The sequence below is a fragment of the Excalfactoria chinensis genome, chromosome 6 (assembly GCF_039878825.1).
Source record: "Excalfactoria chinensis isolate bCotChi1 chromosome 6, bCotChi1.hap2, whole genome shotgun sequence".
Taxonomy (NCBI): Eukaryota; Metazoa; Chordata; class Aves; order Galliformes; family Phasianidae; genus Excalfactoria; species Excalfactoria chinensis.
In genome coordinates this window covers 32,307,033-32,332,460 of record NC_092830.1, presented here as the reverse complement: position 1 = coordinate 32,332,460, position 25,428 = coordinate 32,307,033, and the positions used below count along the sequence as shown (strand labels likewise).

The 25,428-nt window shown below is 39.5% G+C and overlaps 1 protein-coding gene across 1 annotated transcript in view; it reads left to right on the top strand.

The window, feature by feature from the left end:
- Positions 1-4,445: 4,445 nt before the first annotated feature.
- RAB11FIP2 (RAB11 family interacting protein 2) overlaps positions 4,446-25,428 on the top strand; it is a 32,753-nt gene continuing 11,770 nt past the window's right edge. The window contains exons 1-3 of the mRNA XM_072339782.1: positions 4,446-5,047; positions 15,358-15,800; positions 16,502-16,964. Of these exons, the coding sequence (XP_072195883.1) occupies positions 4,695-5,047; positions 15,358-15,800; positions 16,502-16,964 (1,259 nt within the window). The 5' untranslated portion in view covers positions 4,446-4,694. The remainder of the gene's footprint in view (positions 5,048-15,357; positions 15,801-16,501; positions 16,965-25,428) is intronic.

Here is a 25,428-nt window from a genome sequence, read left to right as displayed (position 1 = left end):
TAATTGAAACAGTAACAAAAGCTAAGATAAAGTTAACAGACAACTATGTTCGGTCACAAAATTTGCATAGCGTCTCCAGTAAATGTGTATTCTGGACAGTTGCAATAGCTACTGAAAGTTAGGCTGAAAGCAGAAGCTTGTTACATGTCTAGACACAACTGGGCTGCGCCTCACAGCCACATAATGTTCAAAACAAACGCATCACCCGAGAGCCAACAAAGAATAATTCAGCAGATAATTTCAAAGAGAGCACTTAAAAAAAAATAAATAACATAAAAATCAGAAAACAACAAAACGTACCCTACTTCATAAACAGAAAGAGAAATGAAATCATGAAATTATCTGCTACAGTTCACCACTGTAAGCACAACTGCTCTGATCCTCTTTAGCAAGAATGCAACTGGAAATGAAAAGCAGAGGATAGAACAGCCTCAGAGCAATGTAGGCTGGATGGTTTTCTTGCGTTTTCTTTTGCAAAGGCAGCCAGACTATCAAGCCTGATGTTTAATCAGATGTACTGTTGGCTCAGGAATGAGAGCGGAGAGGGTATTTCAAAGTACTGAAATTGTCAAAAATCCACCATAATTCTTAGAATTCTCTTTTTTGAAAGAATAAAATAAAATACCGACCCTTTGGGCCAGGAATGCTTGGAAGAATCTGTAATAGAGATAGATGGCACACATGAGGATTATGGATTCATATTAAATGCACCAAAGGTATGCACTGTTGTTCTGCGTTAAACAATCACTCTCTAAACAATCACTTTTTAAACTTTCTCTCGTCAGTGTATCTTGTTTTCTGTCCAAGTCCACTTACTCAGAGAATATTCGATCACAGTTTTTCTTCCACTTTGTGGTTTTGTTTCTTTCAGAAGATTTCTGAGCTCGGAATATTACGTTTGGAGCTCACATTCCAAAGTGTATCTTTAGAGCTACATCACAGTAAAAAGTATTTCCCCGTGAGGAAGTCTTGTAGCTCCTGTATCATTTTCCCTGTTGTCCTTTTCCTCGCCTCTCTCTACCTGCGTAGGATTGGAAGAAGACACCCGAGAAAAGAAAGGCCAGAACACTTGATGCTGAAGAAAAGCCAACAAAGCTGGAACCGCTGGTCTCAGAACAGTTTTTATTTGCACTATTTGTTCTCTAGTGTTGGTGCTTCCCGTACTTCATCTCTTTTAAATGACAGGTAACGCACCTTCTCTGATGTTGCCAGTCCATTTCCTATTCCATCCTAAACAAACCAACTAAAATGAAACTTGTGTGATTAAGATGCATTTTGATGATGTGAGCCAACTCAATGAGGGAATGTGATGACCTTGATATGTAAAACGCCAGGCTCTTTTCACAGTGAAAGCATGAATTATGGATCTTGCCAAAACCACAATCTAGGAAAAATTCTTCCCTTCATCCAAGAGTCATTTGAGTTCTAATGACCTCTTTCAGAGTCTCAGGACTTTTCTTCTCCTTTATCTGTTGTTTTGTTTGTTTGTTTGTTTTTTCCTGCTTATTCCAATCAGCAAAGAGACAGTGAGAAGAAAACGTATCCATCACCTCTCAGCTTCGTGGTACCCTTCCCCATGTGATCTGTTGTTTGGTTAGTGCCCACTTCAAATTCAGGCAGGAAAAAAAGGGTTTCTCAAAGATCAGTCATCATTATGAGCATTCCTGCTATACTGCTAAAGCAAAGTACTTAATATTAATGACCACTGATATTCCTGTGCTGTTTGTCCTGCATCCAAGATGGTCTCAACAAGGATTAAAAGCAAAAGTGATGAACAGTAAGGTCTCATCACCAAAAAGGTGCACAGAAAACAAAATGGATGTTTCTTGTTGGATACTAAAATACAGACAGCGATAAGCAAAACATACAGTGTGTGCAGCCACTGCATGGTGGCTGTGGTTTAGCAAATGGGAATCCAAGTCATTTCTGGATTAATGCTCTAACATAGTGCCAGGGGACACTGTGCTGCTGGAGATATCATTATTTAACTAGGATGTTTTGTCATTTATATCGCACATTACATTCAAGAAGAGGACAATGTTCGTATTCCAAAGAGGGCAGAATCAAAAGGCCAGATTGCAATTTGACCCTGGAGGGGTATAAGAGTGAATAAAATACATCTGGTGCACCTTTGAGCAGAATTCACACTGAGCACAGGGGTGGGAGAAAGGTCTCCCCAGTGCTGGCTCCACCAGATGAGCAGAGAGAGAAATGAGAACAGGAGAGCCTCCCCCCACGTTCCTCTCACATGCCACACTGTGTGCAAGGACGAATAATCCACCGCTGACTTTGAAGGCAGGAAGGGCAGATTGTGTGTGCTACTGGTATTCTGAGGTACAAACGTTCCTCCACCTTCCCCTGTTCAGCTGCAAGCATATGTACTTGTGCCCGTCCCGATTTAGAAATATACAGTAAGAAGAAATGATAGAACACCAATAAATGTCAAAGAAAAAAAACCAAATCCTGCCTGCTATGAGAGCTCATAAAACTTCTTCTAAGACACAGCATGCAAGACATGATGTTTGACTTAAATTCCTGATTAAATAAATACATTCTGCCTACCTAAAATGCATTTCTTGTTTTGATTTGACGAGAGCATCACGCTCAGTCTAGACTTTAAGCAATGAAGAATACTCTATTAAAACAGAATTTATATGGGGGTAAAACTCACTTGAGAAATCATCTGATTTACATGTGTCTTACTGTTTCTCAACAAGAACCCAGTGGCTTTCTCTCAGACTCCTGCAGAACGCTTTCACTGTGATCCTTCCTTGCTCTTCCAGCCATTTTCCTGAGACATTGCAATGCTGTGCACAAACACAGCAGCTCAGCCTGGGAACTTGTTAAACAACTCCTTGCAAATCATTTGGGAAAGACACCCAACGAAGGACGTGGGACTTTGGCAGCAGTAGCAGAGAGCAAGGAACTTCCAGGTGAAGGTCAAAGGCAATTAATACCAAATTGCTGATGCGCAGCTGTAATTTGGCCAGTGGTTATCTCACCAAACAAACTAACAGAGATAATCACAGCATTAATCTTCAAGAAACCCTGGCCCTGGATGACTCATTTGCATACTTTTTCTAAATAAGACCCCTGTAAATGTTCTGAAGTTGTCATTTGCAACTGGACAGTCTTCCAACATCAACAAAAAGCAGATACAACGTGGAAGAGGAACGAATGCCAGCGCCATATTAATAACTATCAGAGCATGCAGACAAATATCCAGCTCACAGTCAAAACTTAAGGGTCATCCAAGTAGTTATTTAAATTGTTAAAGATAACATGAGCTTGGACTCAGCCTGTAAAGGGAAACTAATGACTGTGTGCCGAGCAGTGATCCCCAACCTCTTCTGACCTCAGACAATAACTCGCTCAGCGTTATGTGGTGTGGGCAACATCTTACTTTACTCTCCCTAATGGCCTTCAACTTTAACTTTTTAATTTCCTGTAGCTCAGAGCAGCAGGAGAAGGTTTCCCAAGTGTTTGTTGCTCACTAACCCGCGAGCCAGGGCTGGGGACATGCAAGGGGAGGATGATGAGGCTTGGTTCTCTGCTTGCTGTGGGTTACGTGGATGGGATACCGAGCCTTCAACCCTCACTGCACGCTGGGTTTTGGGTAGCAATGAGGCTGTGTCTGTCACTCTGCTTACTGCTGCATATATGTGCGTGCATCGACTCCACAGAAGTGTCCCCTCAGAACACACGAGAGTTGTTTTCACACCCTCACTTAAATCAAGCAGAACGGTCAGGGTGGGGTGGGTAAAAAATCAATTTCCATAACTTCTGCAGGCGGTTTGCACCAGGACAAGGGTCCGAGCTGGACCAGCCTGAAGCGGCAGCGGCCTGTGTGCGAGGGGCTCCTTCCCTCGGCGCTCACGGGGATGGGGCGGCGTGGAGCGGTTCTCATCGCGCAGCGCAGAGCTCTCCCTCCGCTCTGAACGAAGGGAGCTGCGGCGCTCCGGCGGAACTAAGCCTCATGCCGGCCGTTCCCTTCCGCCCCAGCCGGGCACCGCAGCCGGGAGAAAGGGAAGGGGAAAGGAAAGGAAGCACCGCCCGCCCGGCGGCCGCGGGGAGGAGGCGAACCCTGCCCTCTGCCCTCTGACCGCCGCCGCTGCCGCCGCCGGCAGCATGGGGAAGGCGGAAGCGGCGGAGCCGGCCCGTCAGGCCGGGCGGCGGTGCGGGGGGAGCGCGGCGAGAGGCTGAGGCGGCCGAGGCGGCGGGAGGGCAGCGCGGCGCGGAGCGGGGCGGCGGCGAGCGCGGTCCCCCTCCGCGCTGCCCGCCGCCCTGAGGCACCGGGAGCGTAAGAGGCCGGGAGGCCTGCGGGGCCCGCGCTGCAGCGGGGGGCTGCGGCGCGTCGGGCCGGGCGGAGGGGCCGTGGGCCTGGGGATGCCCTGGGGGCGGCGGGGCCGGGCGTCCCGGAACGTGCGGGGAACCGGGCCGGGGGCAGCACGGGGCTGTGCCGGGAAGGGCCGCGGGTCCGGCCGAGGAACCGGGAGCCTTGTAGCGATGGAGTCACCCGCAGGGCTGCCTTGCGGGGGGAAGACCTGAGCAGTGGTCGGTGCCTCCTGAGAGAAGTGCTCGGAGAGGAGCACCCGGGGTCGGTGGCAGGTGCCTCCGCTGTAAGTGCCCTTACGCAGTAACTTGAAGACTTAGAGACTTTGTTTTGGTTATTGCTGCTGCGGAGAGCTTCAAAGATGATGCTGGCAGAGCAAGCCCAGAAGTGGTTCCCAACTCATGTGCAAGTCACGGTTCTTCAAGCCAAAGGTCTGAAGCCCAAAGGCAAAAGTGGCACCAACGATGCGTACACCATCATCCAGCTGGGCAAGGAGAAGTACTCCACCTCTGTAGCTGAGAAGACCCTGGATCCGGTCTGGAAGGAAGAGGCCTCCTTTGAGCTGCCTGGATTGCTGATGCAGGAGAACCCAGACAAATACATCCTGTACCTGATTGTCATGCACAGGTCACTGGTGGGGCTGGACAAGTTCCTGGGACAGGTGGCCATAAGTCTGAATGATGTTTTTGAGGACAAGCAAAGAAGGAAAACAGAGTAAGTGATAGTTGTTTCTTTGCTTTAACTGTGGCCTGTTTGCTTTGTACTTTGGAGGAGGGCAGAAATGGAAGTCTTGTTATCAAAGTATTTGGAAATGAAACTGGGACATTTGTTTCTTCTATGGTGTTCAAAGCCCCAGGCATGTACAGTTGTGTCATTGGGGACTGAGAAGTTCTCTGTAATCACAGCTGTCATTCTGCACAGGGCAGGGCGGTCAATACGTTAACATTCTTTGACATTATTGTGTACAACGTGAACTCATTGCAATCTGTATTTCTAATGATTTTTTTTCTCCATCTGCTCAAGGCAATTTCCCCATTCAACATGTGCCCCAGTTTGAACCATGTATAAGATTCAGTCTCTCTCGAAGCCTGATATCCTCCATCCTAAAAATGCCTTTCATCAACTCCTGCAACCAAGTGTCTTTAAATTTTTTTGTTTATGTTTTAGTGGCCACTGAACTGTGACTTATGAAGGCTTGCCACAGTAGTGCAGTGCTTTTCTGATCCTGATTAGTCCTAGGCCGTGATCCTTGCTATAGCAGGCCTCTGCGGAGAAGACAGAAGAGAACGTGCTGCTACTGTAGTAGCCTCCATCATTACATACAGAATCATTTGTCAAAACTGTCATTTGCCAGCAAATTCTAACACTAGAATGCAAGAAAACAAAAAATAAAAGTATCACAGCAGTGCATTAGGCTGAACAGTAAATATGTCAAACTGTTGTGGGGTATTTTTTTGTGTATGTTTCTCAACTTAACTAGGAAAATTGTTAGCATCTCTGGTGAGGGTATGGTTGCACAAAGATATTTGGTACCAGTGTAATTTATCCTTCAAAGTTTGTGGGAATAAACTATATAGCTGTAAGTGTACTATTTGTATGCCTGGTAATGTTTGTTGTAGGTAGACGTGTCCCACAGAAGTAGCACAAGAATAGCATGGAGACTTGTAGGCTAGCTGTGTGTAGACAGAGATATTCTGCAGTGGTTTAAAAGTTAATGCCCAGGTGTCTTTACTTCTCTCCTCTAGAGGTTAATATCTCATCTGTTGAGTAGAAGGGATCCTGTGCCCAAACCTCAGCTGTTAAAACTGTATAAGTCTGGTATTTCTTGTGTTCACTGTGGTGGGTTTACGGTAAGATGCTAGACTTTGCATCAAAGTGACTAAGACTCTGGCATCATTTATCTTTTGCTGACTGTGCTGTGCAGGCGTCAACCTCCAGCAGAGTCAGAGCAGACAGTTGGAGACAGCAGTCAGTGCAGCAGTATTAGCCAGATCATGCTGATCAGTGCCTGAAAGCCATCCCAAAACCTGGCTCTGCTTATGTGCGGCGGTGGTTGAGGTTGAAGGAGCACTGAAGGCAGGTCAAAGCAGTCTTTGGATTGCTTTTCTTTTTTTCTTCTTCTTTTATTTTTTTTTTTCCCTTTAATTTACTAGCAAAATGATATGCTCACACATATACAAGAGCGCAAAGCATCCTTACAGAATCTCTTGTGGGTTTGTAGTGTGAACTAATATACTTTTTAATTGCTTATCTTTTTAATGGCAGGCCAACAGCAGTAGTTCTCTTTATGCAATATGTGGTAATGCCTGTAGCTTTAGGCTCTTAATTTCTGTTTACATTGGGTTCAAGAAGTTTCAGTGCTCTTTAGACATGGATCTTAAGTACTCTTTAATCATCAGTTGTAATTATCTTGCAAGTCAGTAGACAACTGCTTTAGGTTAAACACCTTACTGCTCTACAGGAAAAAGGTGACTGAAGACCGTAAAAACGCTACTAAAAGTAAAAACTTAGTCAATCTAGATGAAAATATCTGTTCACAAGCTGGACAAAAATATGTAAACTATTCATGTATTACTATGAATAATGTTTTCCTTTGGGGAGCCATACACTTAACATCAATTTTACTAAAAGTGTTGCTGGAGTTATTACAAAACCATCACAAAAAAGGTTCGACTGGCAGAATAGACTCAGTGCTTGCTGCAGTGAAGTAAATATGCAGAGCCTGTCGGTATTTTTTTAGTAGGAAGTTTTGTTTAGTGTGGTTTCATATGTGTTCTTTATTCTTTCTTTCTCTGAAGTGTGAGAGAAGAGCTCATGCTGCATGAATGTGCAGTGATGCCTCCCCAGGCTGCTACAGAACCTGCTGGGGCTCACTGAGCTGCCCGTGAGCCATACTGCAGGAGATTGGGGCCCCTTGGGGGACTTTTACAAACAGCCTAAGACCTATTTTCAGAAGTTACTTGAGCATTTAAGATTAGAAATCTTATTAAAAGCTGATGGGTGTTGGACTTCTAGAGCCTAACAGCCCTACTTGTAAAAGTCTTATATATGTGTAAAAGCGTGGCTGGGTGGTTACTGGCAGCTTAGACAGCATATGCACTCTTACTGCCAGTTTAAATTCTTACGAGGTAGAGGCATTGAAAATCCACTTTTCCTATCAAGGTCTTTATGTGCTTTAGAAACCTAGGGGGAAAAAGAATTGTTCAGTCCTCCAGCATTCAGATGTTTTTGAACAGTTACCATGGTTGTCCATTTCTAGTGCCTTCGTGCAGCACGTGGATGTTGTTGCTGTTTCTCATAAGCACTAGTTGGAGAGGTAGATACGGTATTTGTGTGTGTTAGGAGGGGCAGTCTTTCAAAAACACATTCACGTGTATTTTTGTGATCCCAACCAAAATGCTTTTTCTCTTTTCCCTTTTATTAAATCCTTTTTGATATAAAATATCCCTGGTCCTGAGTTGGCAATAAACAAAAGGTAATATATTGGAGCTGAAGAGCATCTAGCCGTGACTGCGCTATGGGAACTGAGATACCCAGTGCCTTTTAAGACCGAGTCCAATGTCTTTATTACTGAAGCATTCTGATGGTTGAAAGCTGTACTCATTGTTTCAGAAACACTAATCTGTTTTATTAAGCAATGTTTTTACTTTCAAATATGTTCAACAGGCTTGCGGTGTTATTAAATCCAGAGTTATTTTCTTATGTTGATGTAACCTTAACATTTCTTGCTTTGTTTGGGGATGAATGAGATCCAGTTATTTGATGAAGTGTCTATTGGTAATATTTCTACTTTTTAATATATTTAATAGCTTCCTCTTTCCAACACAGCTGTACATATGGTGCTGTAAGAGACAGACTTGAGAGTCACCGGGGTATTGCAAAAAAGATATTTAATATTCTGCACAATGCTGAATCCTGTCAGCAATTCCCCAGAGCTTTTTTAGTAAGGAGGTATGAGAAGTGAAGGCTACCAGCTGATTCTGAATTCCTAGAATTGAAGAGCGTGGGGTGTGTGACATCCAGCTTTTTGTGTTTTGTTTTATTTCACCTTTTATAATTTGGAAGCAATACATTTACAAACTCACTGCAACTTGAAAAACCTATTGGAGAGAAATAGTCCTTTTTCTATAACGATTTCTTGTCGTGTTACTTGTGACACCGTAAGAGAAAGACTTCATACAGCAAAGTTTTTAGGCAGAGGCCTCAGTGGTAAGATTTGCACATTGCGTATTCTAAGAAACTTGCTCTGGAACAAGATCTAATGAAACAAAGCAATGTATCTGCTATAATTCAATAGGGAAAATTCGATATGCATCCTTTTTCTTCCTGAAATTGGTGATTTTTCAATTTCTTGAAAGTGAAAACTCCTGGAGCAGTTAGATGCAGATGTGGCTCAGATGGTCAGTCGTTAGGATTCTTCCTGAGACCTCAGCCAAAGCATGTGCAGGATCCCAGCTTATTTCTTCTTTGTCTTGGTGGAAGAAGCGCCATCACACTGTGGTACCTCTGTAGGTGTGTGTCTCCGGCAGCTCTGCTTGTAGTTAGACATGGGCAGGCTCTTTAACTTACTCTGTTCTTTTCTCTTGAGTTGAAAGCTAGGTCCAGATGCTGGGAGTTTTTACTGAGCTGTTTTTAACTATTTGAAAAGCGTGGGAGATGTGGCTTTATTGGAGATACACTGAGCACAATGTTTCTGATCTTAGATTTCTGCCATCTTTTAATTGCTTGCAGGAGAGTCCTATGCCTTTTTTCCCCTTTTTGATTGGTAAATACATCTTGGTTTTTGTCTGGTGTTCTGGAATAAATGCACCTCATCTGCTCTTGCGGTTAAAATTTCAATGATGTTAAATTAATCTGTTGTTTTAAAGCACATATTTGTGAAACAATATGTATTTGTAATTATTTCAATTCAGTTATTATTCATAATTTCCTTCGCACTGCTGATGATTGAACAATGCTTAACACCAAGCAAGATTTTGAATTTCCATAGAGCAAAAAATAGCCATTTACTGTTGTGTTGTAATTTACTGCAGTGCTTTTCAGTAGCTTTTCTTAATGAGTGTGCTCAGTATTTTTTTTTCTCCTGTGTGCTAATGTGCCCAGCAATAGAAAAAGTCATTTCTGCTAGCTTTTACCACGATGCTACTTATTTTGTCAGCACTCATTTGGTCCTTGTTGCCCTTTAACTCCACCCTGCTTATTGCCCATTCCTTTGCTGGTTTTCTTGGAGTGCTAATTTTATTCCATGTTCAGCTGATGCAAGATGCAGCAGTGCTCTGGAATGCAGAATGCAGAGGGAGGCAGGCAGTGGTAGTTATTGCTTCTTACAGAAATTTTGTTGGAGGACTTCTTTGATTTGTGGCGTAATTCCTCCTATCCCTGGTTTCTGTAATACCGCAGCCTCACTTTCTTACCTCCAGATTGCAGCAGTGTTGATAAAAATGTTTGTTTGAGCATAATAGAGTAAAGGAATCTTGGCCTTATCTAAGATGTTTATCCTCTGCTTACATCAGTCATATATAATAATGACAAGCAACTCATGAAATGAATAAAAAAAACCTAAGGAGTGAACTGATCAATACCGCTCTATTGTAAGCACTTTTCCTTATGACTGCTGAGCTTCCTGAAAGGTATGGAAACGTTGTGACTTCCGCCAAATTAATGTGAATTTCTTCTTGGCAGCCTCCCCCTATTACACAGAAAGTCTCCCCTTCGATCGCCTCTGCCCTGCCCGCATCCATAGCAGCAGAAGCAGGAGTGGGTGGCTTCAAATGCAGCTTGAGTGATGAGTAAGCAAACAGCTGCTGATAAACAGGTTGTCACAGGCTCACTGCTTGCTGATGAACAGCGCATTTTAAAAATCAATACACAAGAAATAATCCACAGAAATAACGAACAGCCTGGATGGTCCATACAGGTTTGCTCTGCTGCATTTACGGTAGCGCTCAGGGAATGAAACAAAAAGAGAAAGTTAGTAGTGGAGGACAGAGGAAAGATGGTTACAGAGAAAAGCAGAAAGTAGAGCCTGGTTGTAGCTTTATGAGATTATAGCAGTATTCTAAAGTGATTTAGCAGTATTCCCAGCATTTATATTTCGGCAAAAATGTGAGCATATACACTGAATAAGTCATAATTCTGACTCAGAGGCTGAGTGCCATCTGGATTGAAATGCTTGCGCTCTATTTTCTGCGCACACGCATGCTTACACAAAGCTGCAGTAAGTGGCCTTAATTCTCATCACTTCAGTTCTTTTGTTTCTAAAATAAAAGTTTTCACACGTAGCTTTTAAGCAAAATATTAACTAGTGTAAATGAAGACCACATAATTACTTTGATTCCAGCTGATGTTAGTGAGCCCCTTAGTGAAAGCATTGTGATGTGTGTCAGTTTCCATATGTTTTATGATGTTAAATGTCAGTCTGTAATATTTATTTTTAAACTCTACTTTGTACATCTCATTTCATTTGGCTTCCAGAAAGTAATAATATTCATCTTTGTGAATGTCATCACTTATCTTAATAAGTAATCCATTCTCTTCTTCATTTCCCCTCATACGCCGTGTGTGCCATTTTCCTACTTTTCCACCTCTTTTGGCCAGTGTCTCGATATGATATCGACTAATTGACTTACTGGGGGGAAAAAATGGTTTCTGTTTTTTTTTAATTTAAATTAATTTGCTGCTAACAAGTATGTTACATGATTCTCAGCTTTGAATGTTGTTTTTCTAACCATTAACTGGATAAATCTAACAGTTGTGTTAGTGGGATTTTGTGAAGTAAGAGTCTTCAGTGTACCTAATTTGAACGTACATAATCTAACGTGAAGTAGCAGTTCTTTCCCATGACAGCTGATGTCCATATTCACTCATTGGGATTTTGATCATTTTAGGGGTGATTTTATAAGTACGTGTTGACCTCCTTGTAACGGTATAGCAGAATTGCTTAGCAGATCAGGCTGCTGCTTTTAGCTATAATATCAAAGTTAGCAGCCTTGTAGGTGCTTTGTTTGCTTGGCTTTTTGCAGAGTACGTTCGGTGATTTGGGAATTAAAATCGGGATTTTTGCAAGAAATCTTTGAGTGTAACCTAAACATTTCAGCAAAATGCAATTAGATCAACTCAGTAGGTGTTTACGGAGTGAAGGCAGAAGAATGTATTTGAGAAGCAGTGAAATGAGGGAGAAAATTCCTCTGTTAGTTCACCTCTTCGGCATTGGCAAGGGAACTGAGTCAGAAGGTCCTGCCAGCATGCAGAGCGAGTTTATATTATACCTAATAAAATAAAAATGATCAGAAACCTGTGCAGGAGAGGGAAAGCCCATCAGCGCACTCAAAGCCATATGAGAAAAAGAAGCAATGGTTGCTCTAATGGAAACCATAGGGAAAAAGTAGAAATTGGAGGGTGTATGGACGTTGTCCTACAGTACACTAGAAGGTGAGAGCAAGCTGTACGAATGTGATTCAGAAGGCAGTAGGGCTCCCTTTGAAGTTAGGAAAATTTGCCAGACTTTGTACAAGGTCTGTTTAAATAAAGACTGTCTGCAAGACTGGATGTAATATTTGGTTATTAAATAAAGGGGCATCTGCTCTCATAAAAGCCACCCTGTTGGTTTTTTTGTGTGTGTGTTATTGGCTATTTTCCTACTTTGTGCAGGCTTTCTATAGAATAAGCTTATGGCAGCCTGACAAATGGAGTATTTATTGTGGCTAAAAGTACTGTAAACAAAACCAAAATAGCAAGTTTTATTGGCTTTTATAATACATTACAATTTTTTAAATTGGCAATGGTGTAGTGGAATTTAGTATTTTGGGACCCAAATGTTATCTGAAAACAGTGGACTTCATTTTCCAATTCTTTTTCTATTATGTACAGTACTGTTGTTCTATTTGTTGCTCACGCCCATGTGTTGTAGAAACAGATTCTAATAAGAAACATTTACAGACTCGGTTACTCGCTGATGTGCAGCTCCACGCAAATGCGTTCCTTGCCTTTGTTCTCATCTGTTTATAAATAATAATAATTATTATTATTACTTGTCATTGAATTTGAAGAAAATCATTGAGAGTGCTTCTCATATTGCCTTGTATGAGCAGAAGCTTATGGACCATCCACTGTAAGTGATTCAAGATAAAATCTCCAGCGTAACAAAAGAACCCCACCTCCTTTACTTGCCTATAACGATTAAATATATGTGTTTTATACAAAGACCTGACCCTGCAATCATTCTTCAAAGAAAAATTCCTCTGAAGTCCAGAGGAATTTTGCTAAAAGAGTTCACGATTCAATTCTTTTGGGATCAGAAGTAGTGTAGAGCGTGGTACCACCCCATATAGGGTGCAGTCCCTTACAGGTCTCCACTGTCTTATTAAAGTGAGAAGAGTTACTTTGTTTTCCCAGTTGAACTACTCTTAAGTGTGAAGTCCTTCGCATTCTGCGTGGAAAATAGACGTACAAACCTCAGAAGGCAATGTAGTTCTTGTGTATGGAAGTTCTGCAGACCTCGTAAATATCAAAGTAGCGTGTGTGGATACGTCATTAAGAAGGAAGTTTTGACAGTAACACGGAATTGTTAATTCATGATAAGAATGCCGATAATTGGGTTAAATTTAGTTTTAAATGAAAAGGCTTTCTTCAACACAGCAGAATCTTAAGAAGCTGTCAATATTGTTTTAAATCAAGTTAACCGGTGTCAAACATCAGTTTGATGTTTCTGTAATTCCTAACTAGAAACATGAAAATTCATGAATCTTATCAGAGATACAGTATGAACGTTTAAGAGATATGAGAGAAGGGAAAGGGAATACATTTCCTTACATTGCTGGGTGAGCTAAGAATTTTGAATGTCAAAAAATGAAGTCCTCTGCCTGTTGAGCCTTTCAAAACACCCATAAGCCTTATTTATATTTAGGGACTGTGTAAGCAATCCTGTGCAGGACTTGCTCAGTGTTTTTTGGTGGTTGTTTTTCTTTTGTTTCCTTTCACACAGACCAGATGAATTTGGAAATTTATAAGCAAGGGCTTCCTTGTTATGTTTGTGGGTTTTTTGTTGTGTTGTTTGTTTTTGCATTGCTATTTTTTTTTTCCTTAAAGCAAATATAAGAACGTATTTTCTTTTAAAGAAAGTAGTCTAAGTTGTCTTTCCATTTTTGCGTGTGGGTGTGATATTGTTTAAAAAAAGAAGGTTTACTCTTGATTTTGTTGTGCATGTTTCCTTTAAAGACTCTCTAGATGAATTAAGGAGTTTCTGGAATCAGTTACCAAGAAGTGAAATCTTAGTAAGTAAAATGAAAAATGATCCCGTCTTCTTCAGACTGTTAACATTCAGTTTTTGCATTTCACATAAAGCACATAAATGAAGTTATCTCACAACAGAAGGAAAACTATCTTCCTAAAAGTTGAAATGTCCTTCACTGATCTCCAGCCTTTTTGAATTTCTTGGTCTCTTGGTCTGGGGTCAGTGTCAGGATAGAGACTGTCTGGTATTTCTTAATTGCTCAGCTTTAGAGTGCCATATAAAACTTCTTAGATATCACAAGGCAACAAAGTCACAACACTGTTTATCCTTTCATTACTTCTGTGGAAGGTCACCTTTGTCAAAAAAATAGTATTGAAAACTTGATTTCTTCTGTCACCTTTAAATATATTTATGAAATCTGAAAGGAAATTGAGGGCTATTTTTCTCCTTCTCTGACCTTGTTTTTTGTATTTGACAGTATTGAATAATGTATGTATAACTGCATAATCAATTTTGCATCTGTGTTGATAGGCAATTTCATTTCTTAGTCTCCAGTTCAAAAGTTACTTCATCATGATAATGTACTCTTGTGTTGGTGTGCGTGCATGTGTTTCTACTGACTGTGTTCCCAGGAGTGATAAAGCAGGAACAGGAGGATGTTGCTACTTCATATTTAGCTGAGCCGTTTTACTCATCTAACTTATGTAATCAGAGAGCTAGAAATATGAGTTAGATAGTTTCTAAATTAATAATTTCATAAAATTTATAAGAGATTTTTCCAGGGCTTCTAATTCAGCATCACCTCGAGGCAGGTGGAAGAACTTGTCCTTTGGATGACTTGTCTTCCCCTTCCCAAACCTCTTGGTTGAGAAGTAGTGTTATTCCTTTTCCGCAATGATGCCAACCAATTAAATCATTTAATATTTTTCATGTGTGAGAAGAAGTATAAGAAAAGCTCTCATGTCCTCCAAAAGGAGAAAGAACAGCAATGAGAATATATACAGATGTGTTTAGAGCACTTCTGTGGTACTGGAAAATTGGAAGTGTGCCCTTGTGCCCCTTTTGAAATAGGAAGAAACTAGTGATGATGAGTGGGGAGGAGGTCGGTCATTCACTTAGGTAAGGCTGTGGAGGGGGGACTGAGTTTTAATTCTACTGGTGAGTCCAGTGGACAGAGGAGCAAGGTGGGCAAGTAGTCAGACATCTGGTTAATGATAAGGTCTTTGCTGAAACTGAGGAAACACATATCTTTTTGAAACAAGTGACCTCATCAACTGGAGGTTTGGATCATGTTTCCAGAGCCTGTGGAGGTGTGATGAAGTAAATCCTACTGATTACCTGCAGTGAAGAGCAGTGTTGGATACATTGATGCTGTTCTGCCGCTGGTGTTTGTGACCAGGGTTGCAGCTGCAAAACCAAAATGATGTTTGAGTGTAAATCCTTCCAAGGTCTTGGATATTTCCTTATTTGTTTGTGTAATAAATATTAGATGCAAATTCTTTGTAAGCAGATGAGATCCCCTTAGCTTCAGTGAAGTTTAGTAAGCTTCCACTGAGTTGACTTGGATTCTTGAAGTGAACAGAGAGCTTCCTGCTTTCTAGTTATTGCATGTATCCTCTTTCAAAACCAAGTGGGGACCAAAAAGTTTTTCAATATTGGGAATATTTTGATTTTTGGTATGGAAGTTGGCTTTCATATTTTTAATTATATAGCAAGACTTCAATCGACTAACTAGATTTTAATTGCTAGCCTCCAAAGAAAACAACTTAACTTGCTCTTTTTCTCATTTAAGGTGGTTTCCCCTAGAGTCCAGACAAGGAAAAAGAACCAAAGACAGAGGAGAAATAAAGGTCAATATTCAGTTTATGAGGAATAACATGACAGCAAGTATGTTTGATTTGTCAATGAAGGACAAAACCAAATCCCCTTTTGCTAAACTAAAAGACAAAATGAAGGGTCGGAAAAACGATGGGACGTTTTCAGATACATCATCTGCAATCATTCCAAGTACTCACATACCTGATGCAAACATAGAGGTGTGTAGTGGTGAAGTGCAAATGAAATCAAAACCAAAAAAGCCTTTCCTTTTGGGACCTCAGAGGCTATCTTCAGCTCATTCGATGTCAGATTTAACAGGATCACACGTCTCCTCAGAAAAGTTAAAATCCAGCACAGGAGGCTACTCTCATCTTTTCAAGCGTCAGCTAGAGTCTTTTGGTTCAGTTGATGAAGGAGGTAAGTGAAACTCATGCTACTCAATCATGAACATTACAATTATAATTCCCCGCTTCTAGAGCATACAAAAGTCTGTTTCTTTATGAAGCAGTTATGAGGCCAAAAAATAATGGATTATTGCTGGCCTATTTTGTCTCTTCCACTAGTTGGAAGTAATATCAATGCCATTAAGAGTGTGAGAAATAACTTACATTGGTCATAATGTATTAATAATTTTTAATTTTCCTTGTGTCCTCATTTGGGGAGTGTGTTGTAACGAAATATTGCGTTCAAGACTGAACTTTAGGCAAAGTAATATAGTGTGAAGAATAAGTCTTTTTAAAACGTTAAGAACTATCACTGAAGTTTTAAACCCAATTTATACAAATGAGTGAAAGTGCTTTGCATCACTCAAAGTTTTTAGGCAATAGATTACTGTCACTTTCTGGAATGCCACACTAGCTACAGCTGTATTCCTTCTAGAACCTAGTTCTCATACATAAAAAAAAAAAAAGGCTGTAGTTTCTTCCTTAAACACATCAATACCACAAAGACAGTGCCAGAGCTGTTGATATTTTAAATGCAGATTTTTTAGTCAAGGGTGCTTAATGCTGAAACTCACTTTCAAACCATCTATACCAAAGCTAAAATATTTTTTCTGTGTGTTATGAACTATGCTGTAGTATCTCATCGATAACATACTAATGGTAGATTGTTTGCAGGGAGTCTAAAATCTCCGCATAGGAGGACATTAAGTATTGATACTTCTAAAATGAATCAATTGGACAGCACGGCTGATGAAACTGCACTGGAAGCACAGAATGACCCATTTACCAACGTGAGTGCTTCATTACCCCAAAAATTCGCTACACTGCCAAGACAGAAGAATCCATTTGAAGAAAGCCCAGCAACGTGGGATCAAAACATAAGTCTGTTTTCCAAACCTGTTGAAATCAAAAAGGAAATTAGAAAAGAGAAAAAAGAGAAAGTTAGTCTTTTTGAAAGAGTGACTGGCAAAAAAGATAGCAGGAGGTCAGATAAACTTAGCAATGGGGGATCGGAGAGCTCCACTGACTTGAAATCACCGAGTGCGTTTGGTGAAACTCATCAGGAGAGTTTTGATTATGAGTCAACTAATCCGTTCATGACAAACTTCAAGCCTACAAGCATCTTGCCATCTTCAAGGTAGGTTTTGGCTGCATTTTGATCTGCTATCTTGAACAGGTTATATAAATGAAAGTCTGGAATGTTGAGGGGCACAGTCCTTGTTTTCCTAACTATCAATAGGAATTTAACAATTTCTATTGTTTCTAAGTAACATTTATGAACCTTTAATGTAATTTAACCTTTTCATTCTATATTTTATTTAGAAGTTACATTTATATTAGTAAATGTATTATTACTGTGACTCTTCTTGGGTTTGCATATGCAGAAAACCTTGTTCATTGCTAGCTATTGCACTACCTTCAGTCCAAGGCAAGGTTTTAGAGGAAGAAGTTTTAATTGTTAGAGTATGATGGAACAGAATAAATGAAAGGTTTGAGCAATGAAAGCAAATGCCTTGGAAAGAATGGGTGTAGATTCTATATATTAAAGCACAAGAACTAGAGACCGTTCTGTTTCAAAATGAGAGCATCTGCCTGGCCCTTATCATGCCTGGAATCATTTGGCTCACTGTAGCTTTCCTGAGTTCATGTGTATTCAAGGCCTTATACCAGGCAGCAGTTTATATGCTAAACAAAATGACTTGAGTTACAGGAGTTGATAAGAAACTTTGATTTAAATTATCTATTTTAATCTTTGTTTGCTTATCAACAGTTTACGTATTTTCCTTAAATTAAAAAATATATATGTATATATATATATATATATATATATATACACAACATATCACTTCACCTTTGGCTTTTGTTTACTAGATTGCATATACCTCTATGTATATAGTCTCACACTACATATTCTGTAACCAGTGTTCATAATCAATCAGGTGATTATTCATTTACATTCCTAAATGTTTTTTGTACCTTGTCAGAAATTAATTGACAGATCAATCTTACTGTATCCCAGCTTCTTTTTATTCATAGGTTACAACATATACACTTCTTACACTTCTGTTTAAAACTTCAAATCACTTTCTCAACACAACTAATCTTGGTTGTGAATTTAGTAAACTGAAATGGGCCAACTGTAGAAAAGATTAGTTGTCTACAAGCTCATACAGACTTCAGTGACTCATCTTCTTAGTGCCTCCTACAAGTCAAGCCAGTTCTACTGTCTTGAATAAAGTATTTACAGCCAGAGTCTTAGAATATTATTTATTTAATAAAGGATTTCTCTAGATTAAAGTGAGGTTAGGATGTAGCTTGCTTTGTCAGAAGTTAAACTTTCATTTAAATAATCTCCTTTAAGCAGAACTAATTTAAATAACAATTAAAATTACATAGCATTTAATATTTTTTTTAAATGAAAAAATGTGTTCGGGCAGATGCTAGATATCAGTAGTGAAATCTTTTGAAGTTTTGAATGCAACAGATCTTGATAAATATAAATCTTAAATAACGATCATGATGGACTTGTTTTTTCTTTGTTTTGTAATTAAAAAGCTCATCACAGTGCCCATTCAGAAGGGTTCTGGTCTTTCATTCCCTCTTCTTGTGTGAGTCTCTTTTACTAGTTCTTGACTTTTATGTAAACATAACTACTTGTCTTATCAAAAGTTTTTTGCTATTTCCAAAAAGCCAACAGTAGAAAACATTATGACCATTTTTATAAGTCAGCTACTCTGGAATAGTATGTATCATGCAGTAATTTATGTTATGAGCTTTTATACCCTCCACTATTATGGTCTATGAGCATCTTTAAAAAAAAAAAAAAAAAAAAAAAGTTTATTTTGTATGTATCTTGAACAATGATTTTCTTTTGAAGCAGAAACTAATTCAAAATGTGCATACTTAATAAGTTTACAGTTTAAGTTTACCTTTTATCTGCAGAGGATTTGTTGAATAGGATCCATTTTTAATTTTTGGAGTTAGTAATACTGTGAGGAAAGAAGCATATAAAGCTGTGAGCATAAAATAAATGAGGTTGAGTAACAAATTCAGCATGCAGGAAGCACACATGGGGAATTTGGATTTTGTGTTGCTGTTTATTTACCCAGCATGCTATTAAGTTTTTTGATGGGTACCATCTTGCAAGTAAAACAGGCGGCACGTTTTAGCGAGGTGTGTCCAAAATCAGTGTTCTGGGGTGGACAAGGAGTTTGCTTTGCAGTTCATCTCCCAGTTAGCCGCTATGTAGCCATGCCTTGCTCTGATTGATGGAATGGTCGTGGATCCCTATCTGATGAAACTGAACAGGAAAATGTGTGGTTAAGCCATGGGGCCAAGCTGAGGCTAGTAGTACAAACTGGAGGAAGAAAACAAGAAAATTCCATGCACTCCCAATAGACCTCTTCATCCCCAAACCCACAAACCACTAAACCAACCAGTCCAGGTCAGTAATATGTATAAATAGGTTAATTAAAAGCCTTTTAATATATATTTATACCTCAGATCAGCCACAGGAGACTTGTTTGGATTTTTTTTTTTTCCCTTCTGTCAGCTAGTTAACAAGATCTCAGAGGGTTTATACAACCTCATGATGTAATCCAGTCATTAAGAACTGTCACTACATGTTTACCTTAAATTGAAGGAGGTCTCAGGTTGGAGACACCTCTTTACCTCTTGTCTTTCTTTTTTGTTCTCATTTACTTTCGATGATTCTTCTCTCCTGGATCCTTTTGTCCTTTCTTTGCATTCTTGTCTCCCTTCATAGCTGGGATCTTATAACCTATGGACTGACCTTACCTGTCTTTGTAATAATAAACATGTCAGCAGTCCCCTCTTTTAATCAGCATGTTTGTAGTCAGCATCATCATTAGATGCTCCTTCTGCTACTTGTATCATTTCTAGATTTGTTTTCTTTTTTAATTATTATTTTTATCAAGGTCAGTTTGGTTAACTGCTTTAGGACATCTGATGCTTGACTTTACCTAGCTAATATTCTCTTTAGAGCAAGGTGACAAATTTTAGGTTAGGTATCAGTGGAAGTACAAAAGACTACCAGTAGAACTTCTGGTTATGCATTTTTGTTTAAATGTTTTTGTTGCTGTATTACCATTGTTCTAGATTTACCATTGTATGGGAAACTGTTAACACAGCCTGAACCTCTGATTAAACCATCTGAGGCAAGTGTGGGGTCAGCTGCAGGAGCAACTGTGAAGGTAATTCAGCTGTGCTCCCAGAAGGGGTGGAACTTGACTCCACCTCTCCTAGATTTCATTTAAGGGCTGACCACCACTAATAGCATCTCTTTCTGGAGTTTGCTCCTTTGTGGAGTTATGGTGGCAAGCCTCAGCGTTTTCCATCTTGACTGAAGGCCTCACAGTTGGTGAGTTTTTCCCATAGATACTCTCTGACTATCTATTTACAACTGTTCTTGTATTATTCTAACTATACATAATTATACTTGCATTATTCCAGTTGTTCAGCCATCAAGGCAAAGACTAATCTTGTTAATGGCAGCAGTTATGAATCCAGGCAGTGTTAAGACAGCAGAGACATAGGCATGTGTTCCTTTCTGCAAAATGGCTGTGGTAGAGGGACAGATTGGATGTTTGGTGGGCAGCATCTCTAATCACTGTAATTAGATTTGCTAGGAGTCAAAGCTCCCGACTTTCTCGTGGGAGACAATTCTTCCAGTCTTCACATGCAGAAGAAAGCAGACTGTCAAATGGTTGTAAACAGGTAAAAGGATGAGGTTGTGTTTTAATGCACAGGTAAGAAACGCCAGTTCTTTCCAAGATGTGAAGAAAACATATAGTTTCTTCTGTTGCTGGCTGCATGGCCGTGCATGTCTTGATCCTGATATCTCTGTACAGTGAATAACACTGTAAAGCAGCTTTTCAGCAGTTTGTTGGGCCTTGGGTCTTGCCTCGAGTCCATCTGAGCTGGTTGGATAGTCTTGATCAAGCAACAGCAGTTCAGAGCTGCAGCTCATGACATCGCTGACTGCAGGTTGGGGGAGCTTCCCAGCAGAGCTTAACATTATCTTTAAACACATTCACTAACAATTAATTTTGTTGTCTTGGCTTTCAAGTGGTTAATTTGCAGTCAGTAGCCACGTGGATTTTGTATTGAACACAGTTACAGAAATTGACAGTAATCCTTGCAAACAAAGATTTGTTTTATTTGCAGTGACCAAACCTTATGCATCGTTTCTCAGAAATTGTTTATGTTTAGGAAAATACACTACAGTAGGCTAATAAACTGACGTGAAAATTTCTCAATTTACACCACTTGACAAGTGCTAAGAGAAAAGCATCTTTAATTTTAATGTGTTATTAGGACCTTTTTAGAGAGATTGGACAAGTTATTAACAAGGTCCACTGAGACAGGAGACGGGTAATTAACAAGACCTACAGAAAGGGAGTTTAGGTAATTAACAAGATCTTAGGCACTGGACACAGGGAAACAAATAATCCAATATTTAAAGCTGACAGGTTGTTACTAGTCTGATCAAATTCCAGATCTGGGAATTTGGATTGATAGGTGTGAGCTCACTACAAAACATTATACATAGTGTGTGCATGTCTGTATGGTTTGTTTTCTATGTATGGAACATGAGTGTGTTTGTATATAGGTATATGTACATGTGTGGAGAAAGAGACAGAAAATAAAAATAACCTACAAAATAGCACTTCCATCATGTGAAGAAAATAAAACAAAGCTTGTGCTGCCTGCTGAATACTGGTTTCACTTTATGTCAAGTTCAAGCAATAAACCTATTATGTTCTAGGAGGGAAAGCTGTGATTACTGGGATTCACTGTAGCCAATAGGAATAATGCTCATAAACATCATTTATCAGCTATCTGGAGCCTAAGGAACAGCTGATGTTGAGTTTAAGGAATTATGAACATTTAGCATACGTGGTGATCAACCACTTAGGCTAGTGCAAAACCGTGTGTTGCTCAGAGTTTCTTACTGCTTATTGAGCTATGTTGGTAGAGCTGAGGCCTGACACCAGTCAGCTGCACTTGTAAAATCTGTTAGTTTAAGCAAGAGTGAAGATAAATTGTTAGTGCAATAGCTTGAACATCAAAGATAAATGTCTGCTAAATAGTGCTAGTGTTGCTTGTTACATATGATGGACGTGGTTACTGGACACAGCTCCATTGGAATGAACCCCAGCAATGGCTCTAATGGCTGTGCAGTCTCTCACAAAGTAGTCACTCTTTCCCAGAGCACAATGCACGTCACTAATTCTGGACTCTTTTTGTATACCCTATTTAGTAATGTTGATCTCTAGGAAGTTCATTGCTGTGCTTGCTAGAGCAGTGAAGTCTGTTCTGACGCTTGGACACGTATTTCTCTTATTAAAAAAAATAATGACATCAGGTGAACTGCTCTTTTCAGAATTTTGTTTTATCTTAAAATAGAAGCATTTTGTTGTTTTCCACTGGAATTGGACTTTCCATGTTTCTAGTCATATGTGACCATTGGTAGATAGAATTTGGATGGATTATGGCAGCTCATTAATTGTTACGCAGACTATTAGTATGTATTAATTCATTAAAGCAAATATAATACTGGTATATGAGAGGAAACAGGAATCTACAAAGCAAAGTCATGTAGGGATCCTTAGTCTGTGCTGCTAGGATTGTTAGCATCTGATTTAGAAATATCACTACTCCATGTGGTGAGAAAATAAAGATGTCATTTCTAAAGCTGCTACAAATCAATGATTGGGCTATTTGTTACCTTACGAGGATGAGATGGAACAGTTGATTCCTGGAGAGAGCTCATAGAAATACTTAGTTATTTCTACAATTAGTAATATTAGTACTTAGTATTACTTTCCTGCTGACTTCACCACCAATCACTTCTTATTAGATTCTAAGTCAGTTTCAGGAATGCTGTTGTAGAAGTTCTTCCTGCTGAATAACAAGACATTTTGAACCTTTAATTTTCTGTTGGTGCACATTAGGCTGTGTGAAATCTTTCTTGAATGGCTTTGAGGCACATCATCTGTCCCAATGGGGAGTGTGCTGCTGGTTCTGTTTGCTTTAAAAATAATACTGAATAGTCATATCCATTTTCTTTATTAGTAAATGCAGAAGCAAGTTAAAACCGAGGGTTTTTTTGTTGCTGTTATTTGCTTGTGGGGGTTTTTAGTTCTGTTTCTTTTTAGAACCTAAGAATTAGTGCTATTTCTTTAAGCATTCAAAGTCACTTTCTTTATTTTCAATACAGAGTTGTACTTCAGGGTTATTGTTGGTTTTAGTTGGCTCACGCATCTCTATAAGTAGAGTCTTCTTGTGGAGGTGCTGGCACAGCCTTTAGTGTAGAGGATTCTTAGTGATCTCCTGAGTATAAATAATTCATTTGTTCTTCAGGCGTAGTGCAGCTGCCTAATAAAAGCAGAAATGTTTAAATGCTTTACAATGCTAACTTTTATATGAAACTGTTTTTGTTTATGAACGTTGTTGGACATGAATGTTCTGTTGAGCCCACTGTGTAGATCACTTTTGGATCTAGATGCCTCATAATGAGTGAACTTACATGAGTAATGTACTTACAGACTGCTGGATACAAGTTCCATTATTTAAAGATACTTAAATATTTGCAAACAGAGGTCTGGCCATCTGATAGAGCTCACAAATGCAGCCCTGCACACCTACAGGTCCCTGGTCTGTCTCCAGTAACCTTAGAACCAGCTGCCAGCCTGCCGTGGGTTCTAATTCATGATGTTCAAAATGAAGTTATTTACATGTGTGCACAGATTAGGGATCCAACACCATTTTAGATCTGCTTCTCAGTTTCCTCACTGATTTGTGAATGACTGCATCGTGTCAGTTGTGCTTTTGTATCATCTTTAATTTATTTAATGCATCAGAAAAAAAAAAACCACAGAAAAGCACTTCTGTGATATATGTCATTTCAGGCCAAATAATGCAGTCTCAAAGTGCTTGGGATGTTTTGTTTAAGTACTGTCACCTTGTGTTGCTGTTAGTCTTAGAAATACAGTGAGGAATGTTCAGCATTTCAGGTTTGCTTCGCTTCTGCTTTCTTCAGCTCTCATTCAGTGTCCACTTCAGTTTCCATGCATGAAAAGGCAGAGTGATACTGCATTTGAGCACAAAGAATACTGCCTTCTAACTCCTGGCTGCTTAATATAATAGAACAGATGAAAACCAGTATATAAAAAATTAGATTATTTATTGATAACCATGTTAATGGATTTAATTATTCCCGTTACGGAAAGCATTGGTTTTATGTGTGGTGTTGGTCTGGTCAGAAGTTTTTTTACTACTGCTAGCCATTGTAAAATCAGTACAATTCTTCCTAACAATCTTAGGTAGCTTTGTTTGTTTGTTAAATCGTTCAAGTTTTGTATCTGATTACTGCTGTGCTTGTGCTGTTTTTACTGCACTAAATTTGAGGTGTCGTGGTAGTGCATGTTGACTAGGACTTCTGGGACTCCTTCATGGAGCCTGCTGCTATCAGGAGGGCTCCAGAGCGCAGCAGTCTGCTCATGAACAGGTCATTTCCAAAGGACTGTGTGTAAAGAATGCGTATAGATTGGGATCAAATGGCTCGCAATAAAAGTGTATCTTACATTCAAAGTTCGGGGTTTTTAGTGCAGTTAACTCTTGGCATGGGACGTCATAGTAATATTAAGAAAATGGAGTGATAGCAACACAAAATGATATTCTTTTTGTGTCCTCGTGGGGCTACGCAAACTCCAGAAGGCCTTGGAACATGTCTTGACAGCAGGACAATTTATGTAGTGAAGTGTCTTAAGTGATGTTCCCCAGAATCTGATTGGGAAATAAATGGTAACGTGCTTGCTCAGCTGCCAGACATGACAGTTATTCCTTCTCAGAGTATAAAGTGATGTCTGCATTGCCAGGCACAGCAGGCTAATAATATTCTTTGGAAAACTAAGTATCTGAGTTTCATTAACTGTATGCGATTTTATTCATTTCTTTTGTTTTTCTATTACTTTGGTAATAACTTAAACTGTATCCTAATATTTCAAGTTTCTGGTGTGTGTTGTGATAAACCAAAGAAAAATTCGTAAGCAATACAATAAGAATCGTAAGTGCAAAGACCAAGAAGTAGGAAGGGGAAGAGTTTTTAGACTCTGATAGAAAATCATGGTACAGCTTTGCTAATTACCTGTACAGAGATGTTCTGTAGTAGTCATGAAGTAGTCATCCAAAAAACTGTGCAGAATCAGTATGTTTGTCCCCAATATCATTTTATACTAGTTGTATTTCTCATTGCTTTTTTCCCCCCAGCAATGTGGTAGCAGGGTTGAAATCCAAGCTAGTAAACCCCAGAAATTCTAACAAGCTTTTGCTGTTCAGTAAAAAATGTTAAGAAACAATTGTAGTAATAATAATAATAAAAGGATAGGATTTAGTTTGGTAAAAATATCTGATATGAAGGAACTCTTATGAAAGGTAACTAGATTCCCAGTTGAGTGAAATGGGGGCATGACTAACTTCTGTGCTGGACCAGGTAAGTCTATTTTACCTCTGGTTGCTAGAGGGGATTCAGAAGCTGAGTGGCTCGTATGGTCAACCAGCTTATGATCTCAGTTCAG